Source organism: Coregonus clupeaformis, chromosome 24 (assembly GCF_020615455.1).
Source record: "Coregonus clupeaformis isolate EN_2021a chromosome 24, ASM2061545v1, whole genome shotgun sequence".
Classification (NCBI taxonomy): domain Eukaryota; kingdom Metazoa; phylum Chordata; class Actinopteri; order Salmoniformes; family Salmonidae; genus Coregonus; species Coregonus clupeaformis.
Window position 1 is genome coordinate 5,660,777 of NC_059215.1, and position 24,266 is coordinate 5,685,042.

General features: G+C 44.5%; 1 protein-coding gene across 4 annotated transcripts in view; it reads right to left on the reverse strand.

Annotated features, from left to right (window-relative positions):
- The window catches only part of hcfc1b (host cell factor C1b), a 65,182-nt gene that overhangs the window by 15,827 nt on the left and 25,089 nt on the right, over positions 1 to 24,266 (reverse strand). For 3 of the 4 annotated variants that reach the window (XM_045206997.1, XM_045206995.1, XM_045206996.1), the window contains exons 9-21: positions 23,703 to 24,020; positions 23,364 to 23,515; positions 16,478 to 16,654; positions 16,013 to 16,237; positions 15,536 to 15,595; positions 15,068 to 15,178; positions 11,042 to 11,243; positions 10,629 to 10,762; positions 5,961 to 6,099; positions 5,503 to 5,639; positions 3,498 to 4,863; positions 2,793 to 2,944; positions 686 to 871 (exon numbers count right to left, since the gene is read on the reverse strand). In XM_045206997.1, the coding sequence (XP_045062932.1) occupies positions 686 to 871; positions 2,793 to 2,944; positions 3,498 to 4,863; positions 5,503 to 5,639; positions 5,961 to 6,099; positions 10,629 to 10,762; positions 11,042 to 11,243; positions 15,068 to 15,178; positions 15,536 to 15,595; positions 16,013 to 16,237; positions 16,478 to 16,654; positions 23,364 to 23,515; positions 23,703 to 24,020 (3,359 nt within the window). The remainder of the gene's footprint in view (positions 1 to 685; positions 872 to 2,792; positions 2,945 to 3,497; positions 4,864 to 5,502; positions 5,640 to 5,960; positions 6,100 to 10,628; positions 10,763 to 11,041; positions 11,244 to 15,067; positions 15,179 to 15,535; positions 15,596 to 16,012; positions 16,238 to 16,477; positions 16,655 to 23,363; positions 23,516 to 23,702; positions 24,021 to 24,266) is intronic. The other variant, XM_045206998.1, reaches the window with a different exon arrangement.

Genomic DNA, 24,266 nt, shown 5'->3' on the forward strand with positions numbered 1-24,266 from the left:
CAATGTGATGGTCTGGGGGTGCTTTGGTGGTGGTAAAGTGGGAGATTTGTACAGGGTAAAAGGGATCTTGAAGAAGGAAGGCTATCACTCCATTTTGCAACGCCATGCCATACCCTGTGGATGGCGCTTGATTGGAGCCAATTTCCTCCTACAACAGGACAATGACCCAAAGCACAGCTCCAAACTATGCAAGAACTATTTAGGGAAGAAGCAGTCAGCTGGTATTCTGTCTATAATGGAGTGGCCAGCACAGTCACCGGATCTCAACCCTATTGAGCTGTTGTGGGAGCAACTTGACCGTATGGTACGTAAGAAGTGCCCATCAAGCCAATCCAACTTGTGGGAGGTGCTTCAGGAAGCATGGGGTGAAATCTCTTCAGATTACCTCAACAAATTGACAACGAGAATGCCAAAGGTCTGCAAGGCTGTAATTGCTGCAAATGGAGGATTATTTGACGAAAGCAAAGTTTGAAGGACACAATTATTATTTCAATTAAAAATGATTATTTCTAACCTTGTCAATGACTACATTTCCTATTGCCATATTTCCTATTCAAACTCATTTCATGTATGTTTTCATGGAAAACAAGGACATTTCTAAGTGACCCCAAACTTTTGAACGGTAGTGTACATATGTGTGGTACTGTATGTATATATGTGTGGTACTGTATGTATTGTAATGTACCTCCTGCTCCCCCTGGTTCTGTTCCTCCATGCCCTCCACATGGACCTGTATCCCAGCTGCAGCAGCCTCCTCCAGGGTCACAACCCTCACGGTGCCCTCTGGGAGAGAGTCAGTCTGCATGGCCTCCTCGCCCTCTATACACGCCGCGGCCATCGCCTCAGACGACCCAGACATCGACGAGATCTCCTGGTGGAAGGAAGAAGGAAAGAGAAAGGGTTGGGTTAGGGAGAGAAAGAAGAAAGAAAGAAGAAAGAAAGAAAGAAAGAAAGAAAGAAAGAAAGAAGAAAGAAAGAAAGAAAGAAAGAAAGAAAGAAAGAAAGAAAGAAAGAAGAAAGAGGGCTGTGGGTGTGTTGGGTGTGTGTGTGTTGCTGTTGCTGTTGTTGTTGTGTTGTGCTGTTGCTGTTGTTCGCTGTTGCTGTTGCTGTTGCTGTTGTTGTTGTTGCCGTTGCCGTTGCTGCCGTTGCGGTTGTTGTTGTGTTGCGTGTTGTCTGCTGTTGCCGTTGTTGCTGCTGTGTTGCTGTTGTTGTTGTTGAGAAAGAAAGAAAGAAAGAAAGAAAGAAAGAAAGAAAGAAAGAAAGAAAGAAAGAAAGAAAGAAAGAAGAAGAAGAAGAAGAAGAAGAAGAAGAAGAAAGAAAGAAGAAGAAGAAGAAGAAGAAGAAGAAGAAAGGGGCGGTGCGTGCTGCGTTGCGTTGTTGCTGTTGGTTGTTGCGTTGCTGCTCGTTGCTGTTGCTGCCGCTTGCCGTTGCTGTTCGTTGCTGTTGCTGTTGTTGCCGTTGCCGTTGCTGTTGTTTGTTGTTGTTGTGTGTTGTTGCTGGTTTGTTGTTGTGTGCTGTTGTGTTGCGTTGTTGGGTGTTGGTTGTGTTGTTGTTGTTGCTGTTGAGAGAAATGTTGTTGTTGTTGTTGCTGTTGTTGCTGTTGTGCTGCTGCTGTTGCGTTGCTGTTGTTGCCGTTGCCGTTGCTGCTGTTGCCGCTGCTGTTGCCGTTGCTGTTGTTGCTGTTGCCGCTGTTGCCGTTGCCGTTGCTGTTGTTGTTGTTGCTGTTGCTGTTGTTGTTGGTTGTTGTTGTGGTGTGTGTTGTTGTGTTGTTGTTGCTGTTGTTGTTGTTGTTGCTGTTGCGCGAGGACGGGCGGGGCCGGTTGGTTGGCGTTAAAAGAAAGGGGCTGGGTGGTTGGTGCAGCGGGTGAAGAAAAAAAAGGTGCAGGTAAGAAAGCGGTTGCACGTGTTGAGAAGGTCGCAGCAGGCAAGAGAAGGCAGGGGAAGTTGAAGGGTGAGTGGGGGGAGGTGAGGGCGTGTAGGAAAGAAAGGGGTTTAAGGGAAAGAAAGGGTTGGGGCGGGTTAAGAAAGTAGATGGTAGAGAAGGTTGTTAAGGGAAAGAAAGAAAGAAAGAAAGAAAGAAAGAAAGAAAGGAAGGGTTGGGTTAAGGAAAGAAAGAAAGGGTTGGGTTAGGGAAAGAAAGAAAGGGTTGGGTTAGGGAAAAGAAAGAAAGGGTTGGGTTAGGGAAAAGAAAGAAAGGGTTGGGTTAGGAAAAGAAAGAAAGGGTTGGGTTAGGGAAAGAAAGGGTTGGGTTAGGGAGAGAAAGGGTTGGGTTAGGGAAAGAAAGGGTTGGGTTAGGGAAATAAAGGGTTGGGTTAAGGAAATAAAGGGTTGGTTAAGGAAATAAAGGGTTGGTTAAAGAAAGAAAGAAAGGGTTGGGTTAAAGAAAGAAAGAAAGGGTTGGGTTAAGGAAAGAAAGAAAGGGTTGGGTTAGGGAAAGAAAGTGTTGGGTTAGGGAGAGAAAGGGTTGGGTTAGGGAGAGAAAGGGTTGGGTTAGGGAAAGAAAGGGTTTGGTTAGGGAAATAAAGAGTTGGGTTAAGGAAATAAAGGGTTGGGTTAAGGAAATAAAGGGTTGGTTTAGGGAAAGAAAGTGTTGGGTTAAGGAAATAAAGGGTTGAATGGCCAAAAGTTATATTATCCAAACTTATGTTCTAAAATAAACGCCTCCAACAGTCTATAGTGCAGTGATTGGCTGCGGGGCTTGAACCAGGGTTGCCTTATCGCAAGGCAAGCACGCTAACCACAACCTCAAGAGAGCTGACCCTATAGCAGCCTTGTGTGGGTGGGGTCCTTACAGGTACAGAGGGTCCAGGTGTGGGTGTGGACTGGGTAACCGTGGTAACTGCTCGGCCAGACGCCACCACGGCGCTGGACTCTGTGGTTACCGAGGACGACGAGGGAGCCTCCGTAGTTCCGTTGTCTCCCTGTGTCGAGTCACCAGGCTGGGCTGAAGGGAGGAGGGACATCCCAAAATGAAGACTAAAACATCCCAAAATGAAGACTAAAACATCCCAAAATGAAGACTAAAACATCCCAAAATTAAGACTAAAACATCCCAAAATTAAGACTAAAACATCCCAAAATTAAGACTAAAACATACTGCATGTAGGTAGGAGAAAATATTACTAACATCTTAACTCCCAATCTTCGGTTTTAAAACACTAAGGCTGCGTTTATACAGGCAGACCAATTCTGATCTTTGGACCAATCAGATCAGCCTTTTGCCAACAATTGGGCAAAATATCAGAATCAGGCTGTGTAGGCCTGTGTAAACGCAGCCTAAGGGACAATTTCCCAGACCTAGATTAAGCCTAATCTATTCCTTATGGAGATTCACCTTTGAGTAGACTTTATATAGTCTAGGACCAGACTTACTCTGTATCCGAAGAAAAAAAAAATTTCCTCCCTATAAACAGCCTCTGAGAGCAGCGATGAGACCTAACATCTGAATGGGTTAAAGACACCGTCATGTTCAGTGGATAGATAGCAGTAGTTCTTACCTGTGGCAGTAGTAGCTGTGTTGGTGGTTCCCGTTTCATGAGTCTCACACGGTGGGTTGGAGCAGACTTCCTGGACCGTGCCCGTTCCCGCCAGGTTGGACGTAGCCTGAGACGGGGTGTTGGTGGTTCCCGTTTCATGAGTCTCACACGGTGGGTTGGAGCAGACTTCCTGGACCGTGCCCGTTCCCGCCAGGTTGGACGTAGCCTGAGACGGGGTGTTGGTCGTCCCGGTCTCATGCGTCTCACACGGTGGGTTGGAGCAGACTTCCTGGACCGTGCCCGTTCCCGCCGGGTTGGACGTAGCCTGAGACGGGGTGTTGGTCGTCCCAGTCTCATGCGTCTCACACGGTGGGTTGGAGCAGACCCTCTGCGCTGTCCCTGTAGTCTTCCCGTTGCCCAGCGTCGAGACAGTCGTGGTGCCAGTCTGGTGTGTTTCACAGGGTGGACTGGAGCAGACCTGCGTGGCGCTGCTGCCTCCAGCTCCGGCCGTGGCGGTGTCTGTCTGGTGTGTTTCACAGCGTGGACTGGAGCACACAGGGGAGGTGACTCCACCGCTGGACGACTTGCTCTGGCCGTCGGAGGACGAGGAGCTGAGACTCATCCCCATCTTATCAGAGCCCATGTTAGAGCGGGCGGTGGTGGAGGTGTAGGTGGTCCCTGTTCTCAGGGTCTCTGGTCGCAGCACCCCCGGCGCAGACACGGCCCCGGAGACAGACGAGGGGGAGAGGGCTCCGGAGGAGGGGAACGGCGAGGACGGGGGATCAGACCCGCTGGTGGTGTTTGTCACGCTGGAGCCTTGCTGTTGCTTGTTGGACCCCATGTTGCAGCTGGCTGTGGTCGGGGTGTTGGTAGTGCCTGTATCGTGGGTCTCTGACGGGGGGTTGGTGCCGCCTGTATCTGACGGGGGGTTTGTGCACAGCTGCTGTACCTGGCCCATGTTGGAGGACGCCATCGTTTGAGTATTGGTGGTGCCGGTCTCGTGGGTCTCGCAGGGGGGGTTTGAACACACCCTCTCCACCCCACCATTACCGGTCATGTTAGCGGAGGCCGTGGTAGCCGTATTGGTGGTGCCGGTCTCGTGGGTTTCGCACGGCGGGTTTGAACACACTCTCTCCACCCCACCATTACCGGTCATGTTAGCGGAGGCCGTGGTAGCCGTATTGGTGGTGCCGGTCTCGTGGGTCTCGCAAGGGGGGTTCGAGCAGACCAGGGTCACCGTGCCTGGGTCGCCTGCCTCAGGCTGGGTGGAGGAGGGGTCGGCGGAGGTGGGGGAGGACAGGATGGAGACCGGGAGGTCGTGGACAGGCTGAGCATCCACACCACTTGGGGTCGTGATCAGGGTCACCTGGGTGGGCTGACCTCCCGCCTGGAGGACAGGAAGAGTACAGGAGGTCAATAGAACGTTGACACACAGGACAGAATGTCAATAAAAACAGTTTTTAAATATGGAAAATAAATCCTTACACATCACACACACAGAAGAGGTCAATAAAACAAGTTTCAATACAATTCAATCTTGCCCAAAAAAAATACATATTTGAATAAATAAAACATATTTAAATGAAATTGAAATAATTCCAAGTACGATGTTTTCTACAGGTGTTTTCATAATGGCGTGTCTGACCAGAAAAGAAGCGCCACAGTTCATACGAGAAGCACTGCAAGGTCTGCTTTTCACAGTGAGCTTGCTGTCTCCCCAGGCGTATATCACTGCATGTGCCACCAGCAGGACAAGCACAGCAGAAAATTAAAAATGGGAGTCAACCCACTGCAAGTATTAATGACGACAACATGACAGGATGGATGCATCTGTACCAAACTGGTTAAAAACGGGAACACCTTTCCTGACTTAAGAAACGTAAGCAGATAAGACACCGACACTGCTTTTACAAAAGGTAGCCCAATTCTGATAATCCCCCCCCCCACTAAATTGGTATTTTGACCAATCAGATCCTTTTCCAATAAATCGGGCTGCCTGTGTAAACGCAGTCTACATAAACTGTACCTGAGCTGCGGAGTCAGTGACCTGTCCAGGCAGAGTGGTCATAGCGCCCAAGGTGGTGATTGGAGTAGCCGTGGCAACACTTCCACCTGCCAGGCTCGTAGACACTGTACCGGTCACCGTACCAAACGTGGTCACACCTGGAGAGGGACAACAGTAACTGATTGTCGATTACGTATATATTGGTTGCCTGAAATCCAGACCTGTTTTGTGCTAACATTCCACAAGGCGTGGTTAAAGAGTGGAATGTTAGCACTAACAGATTGGTAACCCAGGCTAATCTATTGGGACTGATGCTGCAAAACAGCACAAGCTAAAGCATGATGGTGCAATGCATCTAACTGTTGATGATTCAATGGTGTCACTAACAAAATGAATCTTTAGGGACACAACCAGTCCAGGAAGAAGCTAGAGCGCCGTCTAGCAACGCTATTGTCAGAGGGTCACCTGAACATCCTTACCTGTGGTTCCCTTGACAACAAGGGTGGTGACGTTAGGTTTGACACCGGAAACAGTTACCGGGGAGACGAGACGTACTCCTCCCATGGGGACGGTCCGTAAAATAGTCCCGGGCTGTCCTGGGGCACCCTTCAGCACCACCTGGTAGAAACATCATAATAAATCACAACAACCTGGTAGAACCATAATCACAACAACCTGGTAGAAACATCCTAATAATAATAATAATTATTATTATAAAAACAACCTGGTAGAACCATAATTATAATAAAAACAACTGGGTAGAAACATACAGGTGAAGTATACATACAGCAAGATAGGAAATATACCCACATCAAACGTATTTAGGTAGTCAACAGAAAAATGTATGGAGCTTTTGGTTGAACATAGAGACTTCAAAAAAAAAAAATTTGATTATTACATTAACCTGAACAACAGTTTGATATTTGACTAATGGACTCAGGGCTGGACGGTTTACTGTATTTAATATATACTGGTATTGATGCACGGACCAGTTTGGGTTTTTACTTACCTTCTATAACGGCATTTCGATGTTTGCTTTGTTAAATGTGATACGTAACTCCGGTGCGTGTAATCTACGTTTTTATAGTTGACTCGGTTTGCTACTAGAATCATCTTTCTCCCTTTCCTCCTGCTACATGCCGCTAACCAAGCCCTGCCCTGTCCCCTGCCCTGCCCGGTATGAGGTAATTGAGGTAGATATGTGCATATAACTAGGGATAAAGTGACATAATAAAAACAGTAGCAGCAGTGTATGTGACTCAAAAAAGATATCGCAAAAAGGGTCAACGCAGATAGTTAAATAGTTAACCAACACCGCCTGGTATAGAGGTCCTGGATGGCAGGAAGCTTGGCTCCAGTGATGTACTGGGCCGTACGCACTACCCTCTGTAGCGCCTTGGCAGTCGCATGCCAAGCAGGTGCCTAATCTTCTCAGCCTCCTGAGGACAGAAGCAGTCGCTCGACCACGGAGTCACGGAGAGCACTTTTGCTGTTCACTCCGCACGGTCAGATGGATGCGACAACATGTTGGTGAAAAAAAATGCTGCTTTCCATAAGCCTTGTATGATAATTACACTATTAGTTTGTACTCTCTGAAAACTACTGTCTGCTAGTTTGCCTTTTCTTAGGAAGTTGTGGCTAAAATAACTTGTGTTAGCTGCTAATGCTAATCGCTAGTAAGCTGGCTAACGTTAACTAGCTAGCTAAATGTACTAAGATGCAGAGCAAACTTAGCTAGCTTACACAGCCTGGTACCAGTGATGGTGTAGACCTAGATTAGCATGTTGTTTGTGCAACGGTATCTTCTAAAATCAGAAGGGAATGGGCGAAGCGTGAAAATGTTAGCTAGCTACATGAGGTAATGTAACATCTAATTAGGGTCCCCTGGATACACTGACAAACACTTTTGGTTCCTACCCGTCAATTTATCCTCCCTGGTTTATTCATTCGTTGTCATATCAAATAACAATGTATTCAAGGTGCTGCCCACCCCTCCAGCTAGGATGGTGCCCGTCACTCCTCAGCAGGCCAGGCTTGGTCCTGTTTGTGGGTGAGTCCCAGAAAGAGGGCCAATTATCGACAAATTCTATCTTTTGGGAGGGGCAGAAAACAGTTCTCAACCAGCGACTGAGTTTTGAGAGAATGCTGTAGAGCTCATCACTTCCCCTAACTGGGAGGAGGCCAGAGGCAATTACTCAGTGCCGACATCTTTATAGCTAATTTACACGCTGAAGCTATGTTGCGCTTGATAAACTCTGACTGTTTCATCCTAACATCATTGGTGCCGACGTGGATAACAATATCCCTATACTCGCCAGTTTGAGCCTTAGCCAGCACCCTCTACAGATTAGCCTTTATATCGGTAGCCCTGCCCCCTGGTAAACAGTGTATGATCGCTAGATAATTATTTCTAAGTCTAATATTGCGGGTAATGGAGTTGCCAATGACTACGGTTTTCAATTTGTCAGAGCTAAATGGTGGGAGGCTTCGGTGGCTCAGACCCCGTAACGGGTGGAGGAGAGACCTGAGAAGGCTCGGCCTCTGACTCAGACCCCGTAACGGGTGGAGGAGAGACCTGGGAAGGCTCGGCCTCTGACTCGTTGCTTAAATGGGGAGAACCGGTTGAAAGTTTTGTCGGCTGAATGAGCGACACTGGTTGAGCATGCCGACAGCATTTCTTTCCAGAAGAAAGATTTACACTATCTTTGGAAAGTATTACTTTACAGCCTTATTCTAAAATAGAAGAAGAAAAAAAATATCCTCATCAATCTACACACAAAACCCCATAATGACAAAAGCGAAAACATGTTAGACATTTTTGAAAATGTATTTAAAATAAAAAACAGCAATACCTTATTTCGTTAAGGATTCAGACCCTTTGCTATGATCCTCGAAATTGCGCTCAGGTGCATCCTGTTCCCATTGATCTTTGAGATGTTTCTACAACTTCATTGGAGTCCAACTGTGGTAAATTCAATTGATTGGACATGATTTGGAAAGGCACACACCTGTCTATATCAGGTCCCACTGTTGACAGTGCATGTCAGAGCAAAAACCAAGCCATGAGGTCGAAGGAATTGTCCGTAGAGCTCCGAGACAGGATTGTGTCGAGGCACAGATCTGGGGAAGGGTACCAAAAAAATGTCTGCAGCATTGAAGGTCCCCAAGAACACAGTGGCCTCCATCACTCTTAAATGGATGAAGTTTGGAACCACCAAGACTCTTCCTAGAGCTGGCTGCCCGGCCAAACTGAGTAATTCGGGGTAGAAGGGCCTTGGTCAGGGAGGTGACCAAGAACCGATGGTCACTGACAGAGCTCCAGAGTTCCTCTGTGGAGATGGGAGAACCTTCCAGAAGGACAACCATCTCTGCAGCACTACACCAATCAGGCCTTTATGGTAGAGTGGCCAGACGGAAGCCACTCCTCAATAAAAGGCACGACAGCCCGCTTTGAGTTTGCCAAAAGGCACCTAAAGGACTCTCAGACCATGAGAAACAAGATTCTCTGGTCTGATGAAACCAAGATTGAACTCTTTGGCCTGAATGCCAAGCGTCAAGTCTGGAGGAAACCTGGCACCATCCCTACGGTGAAGCACGGTGGTGGCAGCATCATGCTGTGGAGATGTTTTTCAGCGGCAGGGTCTGGGAGACTAGTCAGGTTTGAGGGAAAGATGGAGAAAAGTACAGAGAGATCCTTGATAAAAACCTGCTCCAGAGCGCTCAGGACATCAGACTGGGTCGAAGGGTCACCTTCCAACAGGACAACGACCCTAAGCACACAGCCAAGACAACGCAGGAGTGGCTTCGGGAGAAGTCTCTGAATGTCCTTGAGTGGCCCAGCCAGAGCCCGGACTTGAACCCGATCTAACATCTCTGGAGAGACCTGAAAATAGCTGTGCAGTGACGCTCCCCATCCAACCTGACAGAGCTTGAGAGGATCTGCAGAGAAGAATGGAAGAAACTCCCCAAATACAGGTGTGCCAAGCTTGTAGTGTCATACTCAAGAAGACTCGACGCTGTAATCGCTGCTTCAACAAAGTACGGAGTAAAGGGTCTGAATACTTATGTAAATGTGATATTTATTTTTAATAAATTAGCAAACATTTCTAACAACCTGTTTTTGCTTTGTCATTTTGGGGTATTGTGTGTAGATTGATGAGGGGGGAAAAAAACAATTTTATAAATTTTAGAACAAGGCTGTAACGTAACAAAATGTGGAAAAATCAAGGGGTCTGAATACTTTCCGAAGGCACTGTATACTACTATCTGTACTTACTGGTGTCACAGACGCTGTTTTATCCCATATGTAACTCTGTGTTGTTGTTTTTAAATCGCACTGCTTTGCTTTATCTTGGCCAGGTCGCAGTTGTAAATGAGAACTTGTTCTCAACTGGCTTACCTGGTTAAATAAAGAATCCTTTCCTACACTTACATTGCCCTTGCCTAACGATTGCATCTGAAGCTGGGCTTGCAACACGGCGATCCTCACCATAGTTCTCCTGTATATTATGAGTACAGCGACTGCAATTAGATGGCATAGCAGCCCTGCGTGGCACAGCGTGGAAATGAAAATGGTAGAAAATGCCCTAAAGTTATTTTTGTTTGAAGTTGGATTATTGAACAGTATAAAACAAATCAGAATGGATAAAGACCCATCGAAAATCACTTATAATTTATGTGTTGCCACCATAGGGTCATGAACTTACTCAAAGCATTTTTTGAACTTCTATTATTCAAAAACAAAATGCTGTCAAATACCACCGGCAAAAAACAAATGTATGATATTATATTTGGGCCATATTGCCCAGCCCTAACTGGAGCCTGTAGCCAGAACAGAGATGTATAGCACGGTTTCCTCCTGCTTTTCATACGTTTTACAACGTTCTTTTTACCTGACCCAGGTTAGGGTTAGGGACTGGAGCGGGAGAGGCTGTACAGTACACCTGTGTGAGTCCCTGCTGGCCAGCACCAGCTCTGGGCATAGCGCTGATGATCTTGCTTGGTGTTATTGTACCAGGGTTAAGGTTAGAGAGGGTTGGGTGTACCTGTGTGAGTCCCTGCTGGCCAGCCCCAGCTCTAGGCATAGCGCCGATGATCTTGCTTGGTGTTATTGTACCAGGGTTAAGGTTAGAGAGGGTTGGGTGTACCTGTGTGAGTCCCTGCTGGCCAGCACCAGCTCTGGGCATAGCGCTGATGATCTTGCCTGGAGTCCCGGTGCCTGGTGTCATCATCTTAGTGGTGATGATGGTAATGGGGGACTTCATACCACTTCCTGTCACTCCTGACCAGACAACAGATTCAAGTTATATGTATACACATTTAAAAATGGTTGATTTGGTTGCACCAATGGGCCACTACGAAAACATTCTACAAATCCCAAATGTAGTGCTGACATCTATGAATCAAACTATCTAGAAAGCCCTCTTTTTAACAACAATATTTGTCACAAATTGCTTTCAAGGTAAAGCATTTTGTGACATAATGTAAAAAGGGCTTTATAAATAAGCCGATCGATTGATTGGATTAATTGGTTGATATATAGGAAGCAGACAGAACTAACCTGCTTGTCCGATGGCAGACATGGGTATGGTCTTGATGATGTGTGTGCCAGGTTTGGTTGTGGTGGGCATGCCGCTGTAAGACAGGATAGTAGGCTTTCCCCCAACGGTCCCAGCCTGGGACGTTGTGATGATCGTGGTGGGCTTCCCGTCTGCTGATGTCACCAGCTTCAGGATGGTGCCCGCCGGGAGGGGACCTTTAGTCTGGTTGACAGGAAGGAGATGGAGGGGTTGAGGGTTAGGGGTCGGAGGTGAAGATAGAGGTGGAAGCTGACGTACAACATGAAACATGGTCCTTTGAGAAAGATATCGCACGTTGGCAGACTGATCAAGCAACATCAGAATACTAGACTGATCAAGCAACATCAGAACACTAGACTGATCAAGCAACATCAGAATACTAGACTGATCAAGCAACATCAGAATACTAGACTGATCAAGCAACATCAGAATACTAGACTGATCAAGCAACATCAGAATACTAGACTGATCCTGCAACATCAGAATACTAGACTGATCAAGCAACATCAGAATACTAGACTGATCAAGCAACATCAGAATACTAGACTGATCAAGCAACATCAGAATACTAGACTGATCAAGCAACATCAGAATACTAGACTGATCAAGCAACATCAGAATACTAGACTGATCAAGCAACATCAGAATACTAGACTGATCAAGCAACATCAGAATACTAGACTGATCAAGCAACATCAGAATACTAGACTGATCCTGCAACATCAGAATACTAGACTGATCCTGCAACATCAGAATACTAGACTGATCAAGCAACATCAGAATACTAGACTGATCAAGCAACATCAGAACACTAGACTGATCAAGCAACATCAGAACACTAGACTGATCCTGCACATCAGAATACTAGACTGATCAAGCAACATCAGAATACTAGACTGATCAAGCAACATCAGAATACTAGACTGATCAAGCAACATCAGAATACTAGACTGATCAAGCAACATCAGAATAATAGACTGATCAAGCAACATCAGAATACTAGACTGATCAAGCAACATCAGAATACTAGACTGATCAAGCAACATCAGAATACTAGACTGATCAAGCAACATCAGAATACTAGACTGATCCTGCACATCAGAATACTAGACTGATCCTGCAACATCAGAATACTAGACTGATCCTGCACATCAGAACACTAGACTGATCCTGCACATCAGAACACTAGACTGATCCTGCACATCAGAACACTAGACTGATCCTGCACATCAGAACACTAGACTGATCCTGCACATCAGAACACTAGACTGATCAAGCAACATCAGAATACTAGACTGATCCTGCACATCAGAATACTAGACTGATCCTGCACATCAGAATACTAGACTGATCCTGCACATCAGAACACTAGACTGATCCTGCAACATCAGAATACTAGACTGATCCTGCACATCAGAATACTAGACTGATCCTGCACATCAGAATACTAGACTGATCCTGCACATCAGAACACTAGACTGATCCTGCACATCAGAACACTAGACTGATCAAGCAACATCAGAATACTAGACTGATCCTGCAACATCAGAACACTAGACTGATCCTACACATCAGAACACTAGACTGATCAAGCAACATCAGAACACTAGACTGATCCTACACATCAGAATACTAGACTGATCCTGCAACATCAGAACACTAGACTGATCCTACACATCAGAACACTAGACTGATCCTGCACATCAGAACACTAGACTGATCCTGCACATCAGAACACTAGACTGATCAAGCAACATCAGAATACTAGACTGATCAAGCAACATCAGAACACTAGACTGATCCTACACATCAGAACACTAGACTGATCCTGCACATCAGAACACTAGACTGATCCTGCACATCAGAACACTAGACTGATCCTGCACATCAGAACACTAGACTGATCCTGCACATCAGAACACTAGACTGATCCTGCACATCAGAACACTAGACTGATCCTGCACATCAGAACACTAGACTGATCCTGCACATCAGAACACTAGACTGATCCTGCACATCAGAACACTAGACTGATCCTGCACATCAGAACACTAGACTGATCCTGCACATCAGAACAGACTAGGACTAGGCTGTCTAGAGATTTTTCCACTAGATCTAAAGACATTTCAAACATACCCACAGATGTTAAAACTGGTCCTGGACACAAGCCCTAAATCAGGGATGTCCAACTCCTCATGGGCCTAATTGGAGACACACTTTTACCCCAGTGCCTGCAAACACACCTGACTCCAATAATCAACTAATCATGGTCTTCAGTTTGGAATGTAATTAGTTTAAAATCAGGTGTGTTTGCTAGGGATGGGGGAAAAAAGTGAGATCCCAAATCAGGCCCCCGAGGACTGGAGTTACCCATCCCTGGTATAGAGTGCTAGTCATTCACAGAACTGGGAGTTACCCATCCCTGGTATAGAGTGCTAGTCATTGACAGAACTGGAGTTACCCATCCCTGGTATAGAGTGCTAGTCATTGACAGAACTGGAGTTACCCATCCCTGGTATAGAGTGCTAGTCATTGACAGAACTGGAGTTACCCATCCCTGGTATAGAGTGCTAGTCATTCACAGAACTGGGAGTTACCCATCCCTGGTATAGAGTGCTAGTCATTCACAGAACTGGAGTTCCCCATCCCTGGTATAGAGTGCTAGTCATTGACAGAACTGGAGTTACCCATCCCTGGTATAGAGTGCTAGTCATTCACAGAACTGGAGTTACCCATCCCTGGTATAGAGTGCTAGTCATTCACAGAACTGGGAGTTACCCATCCCTGGTATAGAGTGCTAGTCATTCACAGAACTGGAGTCACCCATCCCTGATCCAGATCAGACTACTGAGAGGACTGGAGTCACCCATCCCTGATCCAGATCAGTCTACTGAGAGGACTGGAGTCACCCATCCCTGATCCAGATCAGACTACTGAGAGGACTGGAGTTACCCATCCCTGATCCAGATCAGACTACTGAGAGGACTGGAGTTACCCATCCCTGATCCAGATCAGACTACTGAGAGGACTGGAGTTACCCATCCCTGATCCAGATCAGACTACTGAGAGGACTGGAGTTACCCATCCCTGATCCAGATCAGACTACTGAGAGGACTGGAGTCACCCATCCCTGATCCAGATCAGACTACTGAGAGGACTGGAGTCACCCATCCCTGATCCAGATCAGACTACTGAGAGGACTGGAGTTACCCATCCCTGATCCAGATCAGACTACTGGAGTTACCCATCCCTGATCCAGATCAGACTACTGAGAGGACTGGAGTCACCCATCCCTGATCCAGATCAGACTACTGAGAGGACTGGAGTTACCCATCCCTGATCCAGATCAGACTACTGAGAGGACTGGAGTTACCCATCCCTGATCCAGATCAGACTACTGAGAGGACTGGAGTTACCCATCCCTGATCCAGATCAGACTACTGAGAGGACTGGAGTTACCCATCCCTGATCCAGATCAGACTACTGGAGTTACCCATCCCTGATCCAGATCAGACTACTGGAGTTACCCATCCCTGATCCAGATCAGACTACTGGAGTTACCCATCCCTGATCCAGATCAGACTACTGGAGTTACCCATCCCTGATCCAGATCAGACTACTGGAGTTACCCATCCCTGATCCAGATCAGACTACTGGAGTTACCCATCCCTGATCCAGATCAGACTACTGGAGTTACCCATCCCTGATCCAGATCAGACTACTGGAGTTACCCATCCCTGATCCAGATCAGACTACTGGAGTTACCCATCCCTGATCCAGATCAGACTACTGGAGTTACCCATCCCTGATCCAGATCAGACTACTGGAGTTACCCATCCCTGATCCAGATCAGACTACTGGAGTTACCCATCCCTGATCCAGATCAGACTACTGGAGTTACCCATCCCCGATCCAGATCAGACTACTGGAGTCACCCATCCCTGATCCAGATCAGACTACTGAGAGGACTGGAGTCACCCATCCCTGATCCAGATCAGACTACTGACCTGTATGATGTGCTGCAGGCTGGAGCCAGCCTGTCCCGTCACCGCTCCGGTCTGACCAGGCTTCGTCTGGACCACTGACATCACCTTTCCCAGGTTGGACAAGTTGGACAGCTGGAGGACAGAGGAGAGACAGTCAGATTACAGAGGAGAGACTTGTCAAAACAACACACGCTTTATATTATCAAGATAGGTCTATTCATAAACATAATATAATATATGCTACTTAGCAGATGCTTTCCACATGACTTTATCAAGATAGGCCAATTTAATGTCAGATAATAACATACATGGGTGGGTATTTTACATTTGTCACAAATACAATTAATTCATTCATTTATGGAGGTTAGCAGATGCTTTTATCCAAAGCGACTTCCATACAGTACATGTTTGGTATGTGTGTGTGATCCCCATCGGGGAATGGACTGTTTGTTATGCATGTAAAAGACAACAGAATGCATCCTAACTAACCCAATTCTGTACGTCCTTGCCAGACATCAGTTTGTTTTGACCCTGGTTGGCTGCAGTCAGCTTAGAACGGGGCACAAAACAGATGCAGTGAGTCACTGCTAAACCAGGTGTACGGGTATGTCACAAAGCTGGGGTTCAATGAGCTAGCCAGATAACTTGCTTAGCTTCAAAGTTCAGATTTATTTAAACATCTTTTATAGGAAGGATGCTTGAAATGGGAATTGGGATTAATTCAACAAATACAACCCATATTCCAAGTTTAGCTTTGGCTTAACCAAAAACCAAACCAGAAAATCGAAAGTCATTTCTGAATTATAAAAGTTACTTCATATATTATTATTAGTATTATTAATTCAATTGATTCAAACAACAACTATTCCAAACCGTAGAACCAAAAAATCTAGTTATTTCTGAATTTTTATCAAAGTTAGCTGGCCAATTTATGGATCCTGCCAAGGCCACTAAACATCATCTTACCAGTGTTCCGCCTCCCCCCATAGTAAGGGGACTCTTGACCAGGGTGATGGTCTTAGTGACTCCTCCCACTACCGTGGTAACCACCTGGTGTTGCTGGGCGACCGTCACCGTGCCAGACTTGTGCACGGTGATGATTGGGCGAGTGGGCGTTCCGGGTGTGGCGACACCTGACGTGCCCACCTGAGCCGCAGCGGTCTTCAGCATGCGGGTGGCTGGGTTACTAACCTAGGAGGGCGACACCGGGTGAGAGACCCGAGTGAAACACAGACAGACAGACAGACAGACAGACAGACAGACAGACAGACAGACAGACAGACAGACAGACAGAGGAGAGAGAGGAAGTAGGTACTGTGGATATTGGAGTGTAGCCTTGATAAACAAATCGCTCTAGTGAACCAGAATAGTTTATAATTAACAGCAGAGGTTTACATGCGGTGTGTGTGTGTTAGTCCAGGGATCTCTTACCATAACAGGCGAGGCTACTTTGACAGTCTGTGATCCGGGGCTCATGGCCACGGTCTTGACCATAGTAGCACCAGCTGGTAGCTGCATGGTGGCCGTGGAGGGCGGGATCTTCTGGGTGGCCGCAGCAGCTGCAGCCAGCGCAGCCATGCCACTCATCTGAGGGCTGCTGCCCATTGGCTGAGAAGGAGAAAGGGAGGAAGCAGATATGGAAAAATGTACATTTATAAATAACTTTTTTTTTTTTTTTTTTTTTACAAGAATAATCTCGAAGTGCATAAGGTTTTGGTACTCGTAGGTTTAGGGAAGGATCGATGTAAGAGAAGGAACTAAACTTGTTGTGCATGAATCAGACCTGGGGATAACTTGTGGAAAGTAACTATTTTCCAGGGTGACTTCAACTATCTGAATACAGATCTAAAAATAAATAACTACTTTTTTAAACTATTTTAATACAGATCTCAGAAAGTGACTACTTTACTAAACTATTTGAATACAGATATCAGGAAGTGACCATTTTTATGTTACTATTGGATTGGCTGCCTTCAACTAATGGCAGGGTTGTATCTGGAACTGCCTGTTGAAGATAGAAATATTATAAATAGAGCACACAATCTCCTATACTACTCCAATCTGACAGTCATATTGGATCTACATAATACATTTCTATCTGAACATTTTGTAAATGCTGAATGTTCATTGCCCCAGGTGTACACAATCAAGTCAAACCAATTAACCAATGATATTTTGTATAAATAAGTTGTGATGCTCAACAACTATATGACTCGGTCGGGCTTCGAAAATAAAAACGGTATCATCTTTATAAATTATATCATAAATAGAACTGGTGGAGTTATGGCACACATGCAGCTAACAAAAATCTCTGCTCTATCCAAAATTACATTTACATTTTAGTCATTTTACAAAATTGTCAAATTACAACAAAAAAGCAGCATTACCTCAAAAAGGGAGTAGGCAAGTGGAAGAGGGAAAAGGAACTTTTCTGTCGGCCCTGCACTAAAGACCAAAATTGGCTAAAGAAAATTGAGAAATAGTGTTTTTTTTTATTTAATTTTTAGCTGCACCGTACAGGTTGCAAAAATAGTTGGGAGGAGATTTTCGATGTACCGATTCCACGGCACATGGTTTATGAACTGATACACAAAACGACACAATATTCGTGCAACCAATAGAATGTTTGGATTTAAGTATAGTTTTTGTACAACTAAAGCCTTCAGTGAGAGGTCCAATGCTTTAATATTTGACCTCCGAATTCATATTCATTATATAAAATAAATAGGCCGGTTAAAATTTCGTCTGGCTTGCCTTTCAAAATAAAGTAGAATATTTTTGCCTCATATAATAAAAACATTGATAGGTGTTAGCAGGGCCCATAAGTAAATAAACTGGGATATGATTAAAGAGTTAAAATCAGGGTGATTTTTTCCAAAAAGACAGGTGTTGTCCTTTCCATGGTAGTAAAATCTTTTCTAACTTGACTAATTTTCTATAAAAAAAAAATGTATAGTAGTGAGATCATTTATTTATTTATTTCGGGATATGAATACCGAGTATGTCCACTTCACCGTCGGACCATTTTATTTGTAAACTACGCGGTAATGTAAAAGTCGTATATTTTAGAGTTCCAATACCTAATGTTGTGCTCTTATCATAATTCGGTTTTAATCCAGAGAGGTTAGAAACATCATCTAGATCCTCTATGAGGCTGTGCAGGGATCCAAATGTCGGATTTAGAAGAAAACATGAATCGTCAGCGTACAATGACACCTTTGTTTTTAAGCCCTGGATTTCTAATCCCCTTGATAGCATTGTTGGATCTGATTTTTAATAGCTAACATTGATGGCCATAATAAATAGATATGCCGATAATGGACAGCCTTGTTTTACTCTTCTTGACAATTTAATACTTACTGAGAAGTAGCCATTATTTACCATTTTACACCTGGGGTTACTATACATAACTTTAACCCATTGTATAAGAGATTCTCCAAAATTAAAATAGTTCAGGCATTTATATATAAAATTCCAGTCGTACTTTACTAAAAGGCCTTTTCAAAGTCAGCTATGAATACCAGGCCTGGTTTCCCAGATTTTCCATAGTGTTCTATTGTTTCCAGTACTTGCCTTATATTATTACATTTACATTTACATTTTAGTCATTTAGCAGACGCTCTTATCCAGAGCGACTTACAGAAGCAATTAGGGTTAAGTGCCTTGCTCAAGGGCACATCGACAGATTTTTCACCTAGTCGGCTCGGGGATTAGAACCAGCGACCTTTCGGTTACTGGCACAACGCTCTTACCCATTATCTCCAATGTATCGTCCATGTAAAAAACCTGTCTGATTAGAATGAATAATATATTTTTAATGATATGTTCTAAGCATTTTGCTAGGATTTTTGCATCACAACACTGAAGTGTAAGGTGCCTCCAATATTTTAATTGACTGGATCTTTATATTTACCACCTGGGTCCTGTTTCAGTAATAGTGAAATCAGACCTTCTTGCTGAGTATCTGATAGTCTACCGTTTTTATAGGAGTGGTTAAAACATGTTAATAACGTCCCTTTGAGTACATCAAAAAACATTTGATATCCAGTGCCTTCGGAAAGTATTCAGACCCATTGACTTCTTCCACATTTTGTTACGTTACAGCCTTATTCTAAAATGGATTAAATAAACATCTCAGCAATGTACACACAATATTCCATAATGACAGAACGAAAAACAGGTTTACATTTTTTTGCAAATGTATAAAACATTAAACAGAAATACCTTATTTACATAAGTATTCAGACCCTTTGCTATGAGACTCGAAATTGAGCTCAGGTGCATCCTGTTTCCATTGATCATCCTTGAGATGTTTCTACAACTTCATCGGAGTCCACCTATGGTAAATTCAATTGATTGGACATGATTTGGAAAGGCACACACCTGCCTATATAAGGTCCCACTGTTGACAGTGTATGTCAGAACAAAAACCAAGCCATGATGTCAAAGGAATTGTCTGTAGCGCTCCGAGACAGGATTGTGTCGAGGCACAGATCTGGGGAAGGGTACCGAAAAATGTCTGCAGCATTGAAGATCCCCAAGAACACAGTGGCCTCCACCATTCTTAAATGGAAGAAGTTTGGAACCACCAAGACTCTTCCTAGAGCTGGCTGCCCGACCAAACTTAGCAATCGGGGGAGAAGGGCCTTGGTCAGGGAGGTGGCCAATAATCCAATGGTCACTCTGACAGAGCTCCAGAGTTCATCTGAGGAGATGGGAGAATCTTCCAGAAGGACAACCATCTCTGCAGCACTCCACCAAATCAGCCAGATGGAAGCCACTCCTCAGTAAAAGGCACATGACAGCCCGCTTGGAGTTTGCCAAAAGCCACCTAAAGGACTCTCAGACCATGAGAAACAAGATTTTCTTGTCTGATGAAACTAAGATTGAACTCTTTGGCCTGAATGCCAAGCGTCACGTCTGGAGGAAACCTGGCACCATCCCTACGGTGAAGCATGGTGGTGGCAGCATCATGCTGTGGAGATGTTTTTCAGCGGCAGGGACTGGGAGACAAATCAGGATCAAGGGAAAGATGAACGGAGCAAAGTAGAGAGATCCTTGATGGAAACCTACTCCAGAGCGCTCAGGACCTCAGACTGAGGCGAAGGTTCACCTTCCAACAGGACAACAACCCTAAGCACACAGCAAAGACAATGCAGGAGTGGCTTCGGGACAAGTCTCTGAATGTCCTTGAGTGGCCCAACCAGAGCCCGGACTTGAACCCGATCGAACATCTCTGGAGAGACCTGAAAAAAGCTGTGCAGCGACGCTCCCCATCCAACCCGACAGAGCTTGAGAGGATCTGCAGAGAAGAATGGGAGAAACTCCCCAAATACAGGTGTGCCAAGCTTGTAGCGTCATACCCAAAAAGACTCGAGGCTGTAATCGCTGCCAAAGGTGCTTCAACAAAGTACTGAGTAGAGGGTCTGAATACTTATGTAAATGTGATATTTCAGTAATTTTTTTTATTTGCTCAAATTAATAAAAAAACAGTTTTTGCTTTGTCATTATGGGGTATTGTGTGTAGATTGATGAGAAAAAAACAACAACAATTTAATCAATTTTAGAATAAGGCTGTAATGTTACAAAATGTGGAAGAAGTCAAGGGGTCTGAATACTTTTCCGAATGCACTGTCCCTCAACTGGTATGCCATCCAGCCCTGGGGATGCTTTAAATTGCATCTAGAAGTTCCTCCTCTGTAAATAGGCCTTCACTTGAGTCTCTGTATATCTGTTAAATTTACACTATTAATAGAAAATATCCTTACCATTAACTTCAGTTAGTGGAAATGGAGGAGAATGAAATGAGAACATATGCTTAAAGTCCTTTGCTTCCTCTTTCAAAATATTGTTATCTTCCTCTTTCAAAATATTGTGATGTGAATCATGGGTGACTCGTCATTTGTAACAAGTTTCAGTCAATTCTTTTTGGTAGCATTTCTATGTTGAAGATCAAAAAATAAATTTGGTGCATATTCCATCCAGTTCGCTTTATTTTATATAATGTATTACACTTGATCTTTCTTGAATAAATTCCACCATTTATTTTTGTTTTTCCTCTTTACTTATTCTGGTTAGTTATTATTGCCATCCATCTATACTGTTAGTCCTTCCATAGTTATATATGTATTATAATTATATATAGTTCCTATTTTTTTCTTTTTTTAAAGATGAACTCTTGACCTAAATAGTTTTTGCTTTGCGTATTAAGGGTACTTTTAAAGTGTCCATTTCAATAAGAGGATCTGCTGTACCGTTACGTAGGAAAAAGTCAGTTAAATTATTCTGTCTTGGTAAAAAAAAACAATGTCACAGTAGGCTTTGATCACATTTCCAATACCCTCACGGATATTCTGTAAGAGTAATGTGTAATGCCAATTATTTGATAGTCCGACCGCATTCTGTCCCCTATCAACACTTTTTAAACTTTTGGTGCCAGCGAAAATGACATAAGAGAGTAGTCAAGACGACCAGCTTGATTGATCCTCCGCCGTGTTCACTACCGTTCAAACGTTTGGGGTCACTTAGAAATGTCCTTGTTTTCCATGAAAACATACATGAAATGAGTTTGAATAGGAAATATAGCAAAAATGCATTGGAAATGTAGTCATTGACAAGGTTAGAAATAATGATTTTTAATAGAAATAATAATTGTGTCCTTCAAACTTTGCTTTCGTCAAAAGAATCCTCCATTTGCAGCAATTACAGCCTTGCAGACCTTTGGCATTCTAGTTGTCAATTTGTTGAGGTAATCTGAAGAGATTTCTCCCCATGCTTCCTGAAGCACCTCCCACAAGTTGGATTGGCTTGATGGGCACTTCTTACGTACCATACGGTCAAGCTGCTCCCACAACAGCTCAATAGGGTTGAGATCCGGTGACTGTGCTGGCCACTCCATTATAGACAGAATATCAGCTGACTGCTTCTTCCCTAAATAGTTATTGCATAGTTTGGAGCTGTGCTTTGGGTCATTGTCCTGTTGGCTCCAATTGAAATTGGCTCCAATCAAGCGCCATCCACAGGGTATGGCATGGCGTTGCAAAATGGAGTGATAGCCTTCCTTCTTCAAGATCCCTTTTACCCTGTACAAATCTCCCACTTTACCACCACCAAAGCACCCCCAGACCATCACATTGCCTCCACATGCTTGACAGATGGCATCAAGCACTCCTACAGCATCTTTTCATTTGGTCTGCGTCTCACAAATGTTCTTCTTTGTGATCCGAACACCTCAAACTTCGATTCGTCTGTCTATAACACTTTTTTTCCAATCTTCCTCTGTCCAGTGTCTGTGTTCTTTTGCCCATTTTAATCTTTTATTTTTATTGGCCAGTCTGAGATATGGCTTTTTCTTTGCATCTCTGCCTAGAAGGTCAGCATCCCGGAGTCGCCTCTTCACTGTTGACGTTGAGACTGGTGTTTTGCGGGTACTATTTAATGAAGCTGCCAGTTGAGGACCTGTGAGGCGTCTGTTTCTCAAACTAGACACTAATGTATTTGTCCTCTTGCTCAGTTGTGCACCGGGGCCTCCCACTCCTCTTTCTATTCAGGTTTGAGCCAGTTTGCGCTGTTCTGTGAAGGGAGTAGTACACAGCTTTGTACGAGATCTTCAGTCTCTTGGCAATTTCCTGCATGGAATAGCCTTCATTTCTCAGAACAAGAATAGACTGACGAGTTACAGAAGAACATAATTAGTTTCTGGCCATTTTGATCCTGTAATCGAATCCACAATTGCTGATGCTCCAGATACTCAACTAGTCTCAAGAAGGCCAGTTTTATTTCTTCTTTAATCAGCACAACAGTTTTCAGCTGTGCTAACATAATTGCAAAGGGGTTTTCTAATGATCAATTAGCCTTTTAAAATGATAAACTTGGATTAGCAAACACAACGTGCCATTGGAACACAGGACTGATGGTTGCTGATAATGGGCCTCTGTACGCCTATGTAGATATTCCATTAAATATCAGCCGTTTCCAGCTACATTAGCCATTTACAACATTAACAATGTCTACACTGTATTTCTGATCAATTGATGTCATTTTAAAAATGGACACATTTTTTTGCTTTTCTTTCGAAAACAAGGACATTTCTAAGTGACCCCAAATTTTGAACGGTAGTGTATATTCCACTAGATCAGGATATTTAAGCCTCCATATATCCACTAGTTCCAATGCATCCATAATATTCGTAATTTCCTTAAGTGCATGAGGGTGATAATTTGTAGTGTGAATTCCCCTATGGGCCCTAGTCAAAAAGTAGTGCACTATATAGGAAATAGGGGGCCATTTGGGACCATCGTACGTCCTTTACTCGTACCGTTCCCTGTGCGCCCTGGGCCGGCACCACCATGCGGACCCCGGCAGGAAGTGATGTCACCGTTACGGGAGATTTCCCGCCCTGGTTGGCCTGTCTCACCGTGACGATGGAGGTGCCTGTGGTGGAGTGGGGAGCAGCCACCTTCAGAATAGCTGTAGGGGAGAAAATAAAAACCTTGTTTAAGATGGTGGCTGACGTGGAAAGAAACGCTTTGATTTTGTTTTGACACAATTATAATTAACAACAGTATTGAGAATTAAGCCAAAAAAAAAAAAAAAGAGCATTTAAAATATTACAGAAATAAAAATAAAATGGAGTGAGTCAGTCAGTAGTCGTTACCTGGCCCGCGTGTGTTAGCAGCAGCCAGTGGACTCCCAGGCATGGAGGTGGTGGGGGAGGGCACCAGCGTTAAGCCCTGGAGAGGGTGGCCCTGGGCGGACGCCGCAGCAGAGGCTGTGACGGGGCTCTTGGGGGAGTTGACCGGTAGTGACGTCACGGGGCTGACACCAGGGGAGGTGGTGGCTGAGGCGGGGGGGATATCGTACTTCTGCAGCTGCAGCAGGTAGGTGTCCGAAGTAGGTACCGCTCCCCAGCTCACCTCAAGGCTGCTGGTGTTGGCTCTCACCAACTGCACCCGTGACGGGGGGTGGGGCTTCTCTGTGGGGAACAGAGAAGCAGTTAGTATTTACAAAATCAAAAGTAACTACCTGATTAAAAATGTTCAAGCATTTCGATTTCTTAAAGATTCGATGTATAACCCCCAACTTATTTGTACTGTTAAATTCCAACACACAAGTACTTCAGAGGTTATCATGTCGAGATTCACTGTACTTTAAAGTGTTCTACATCAAAATTAAATTATTGATATTTTCAATTAACACACCGAAACAAGCAACAGCATCT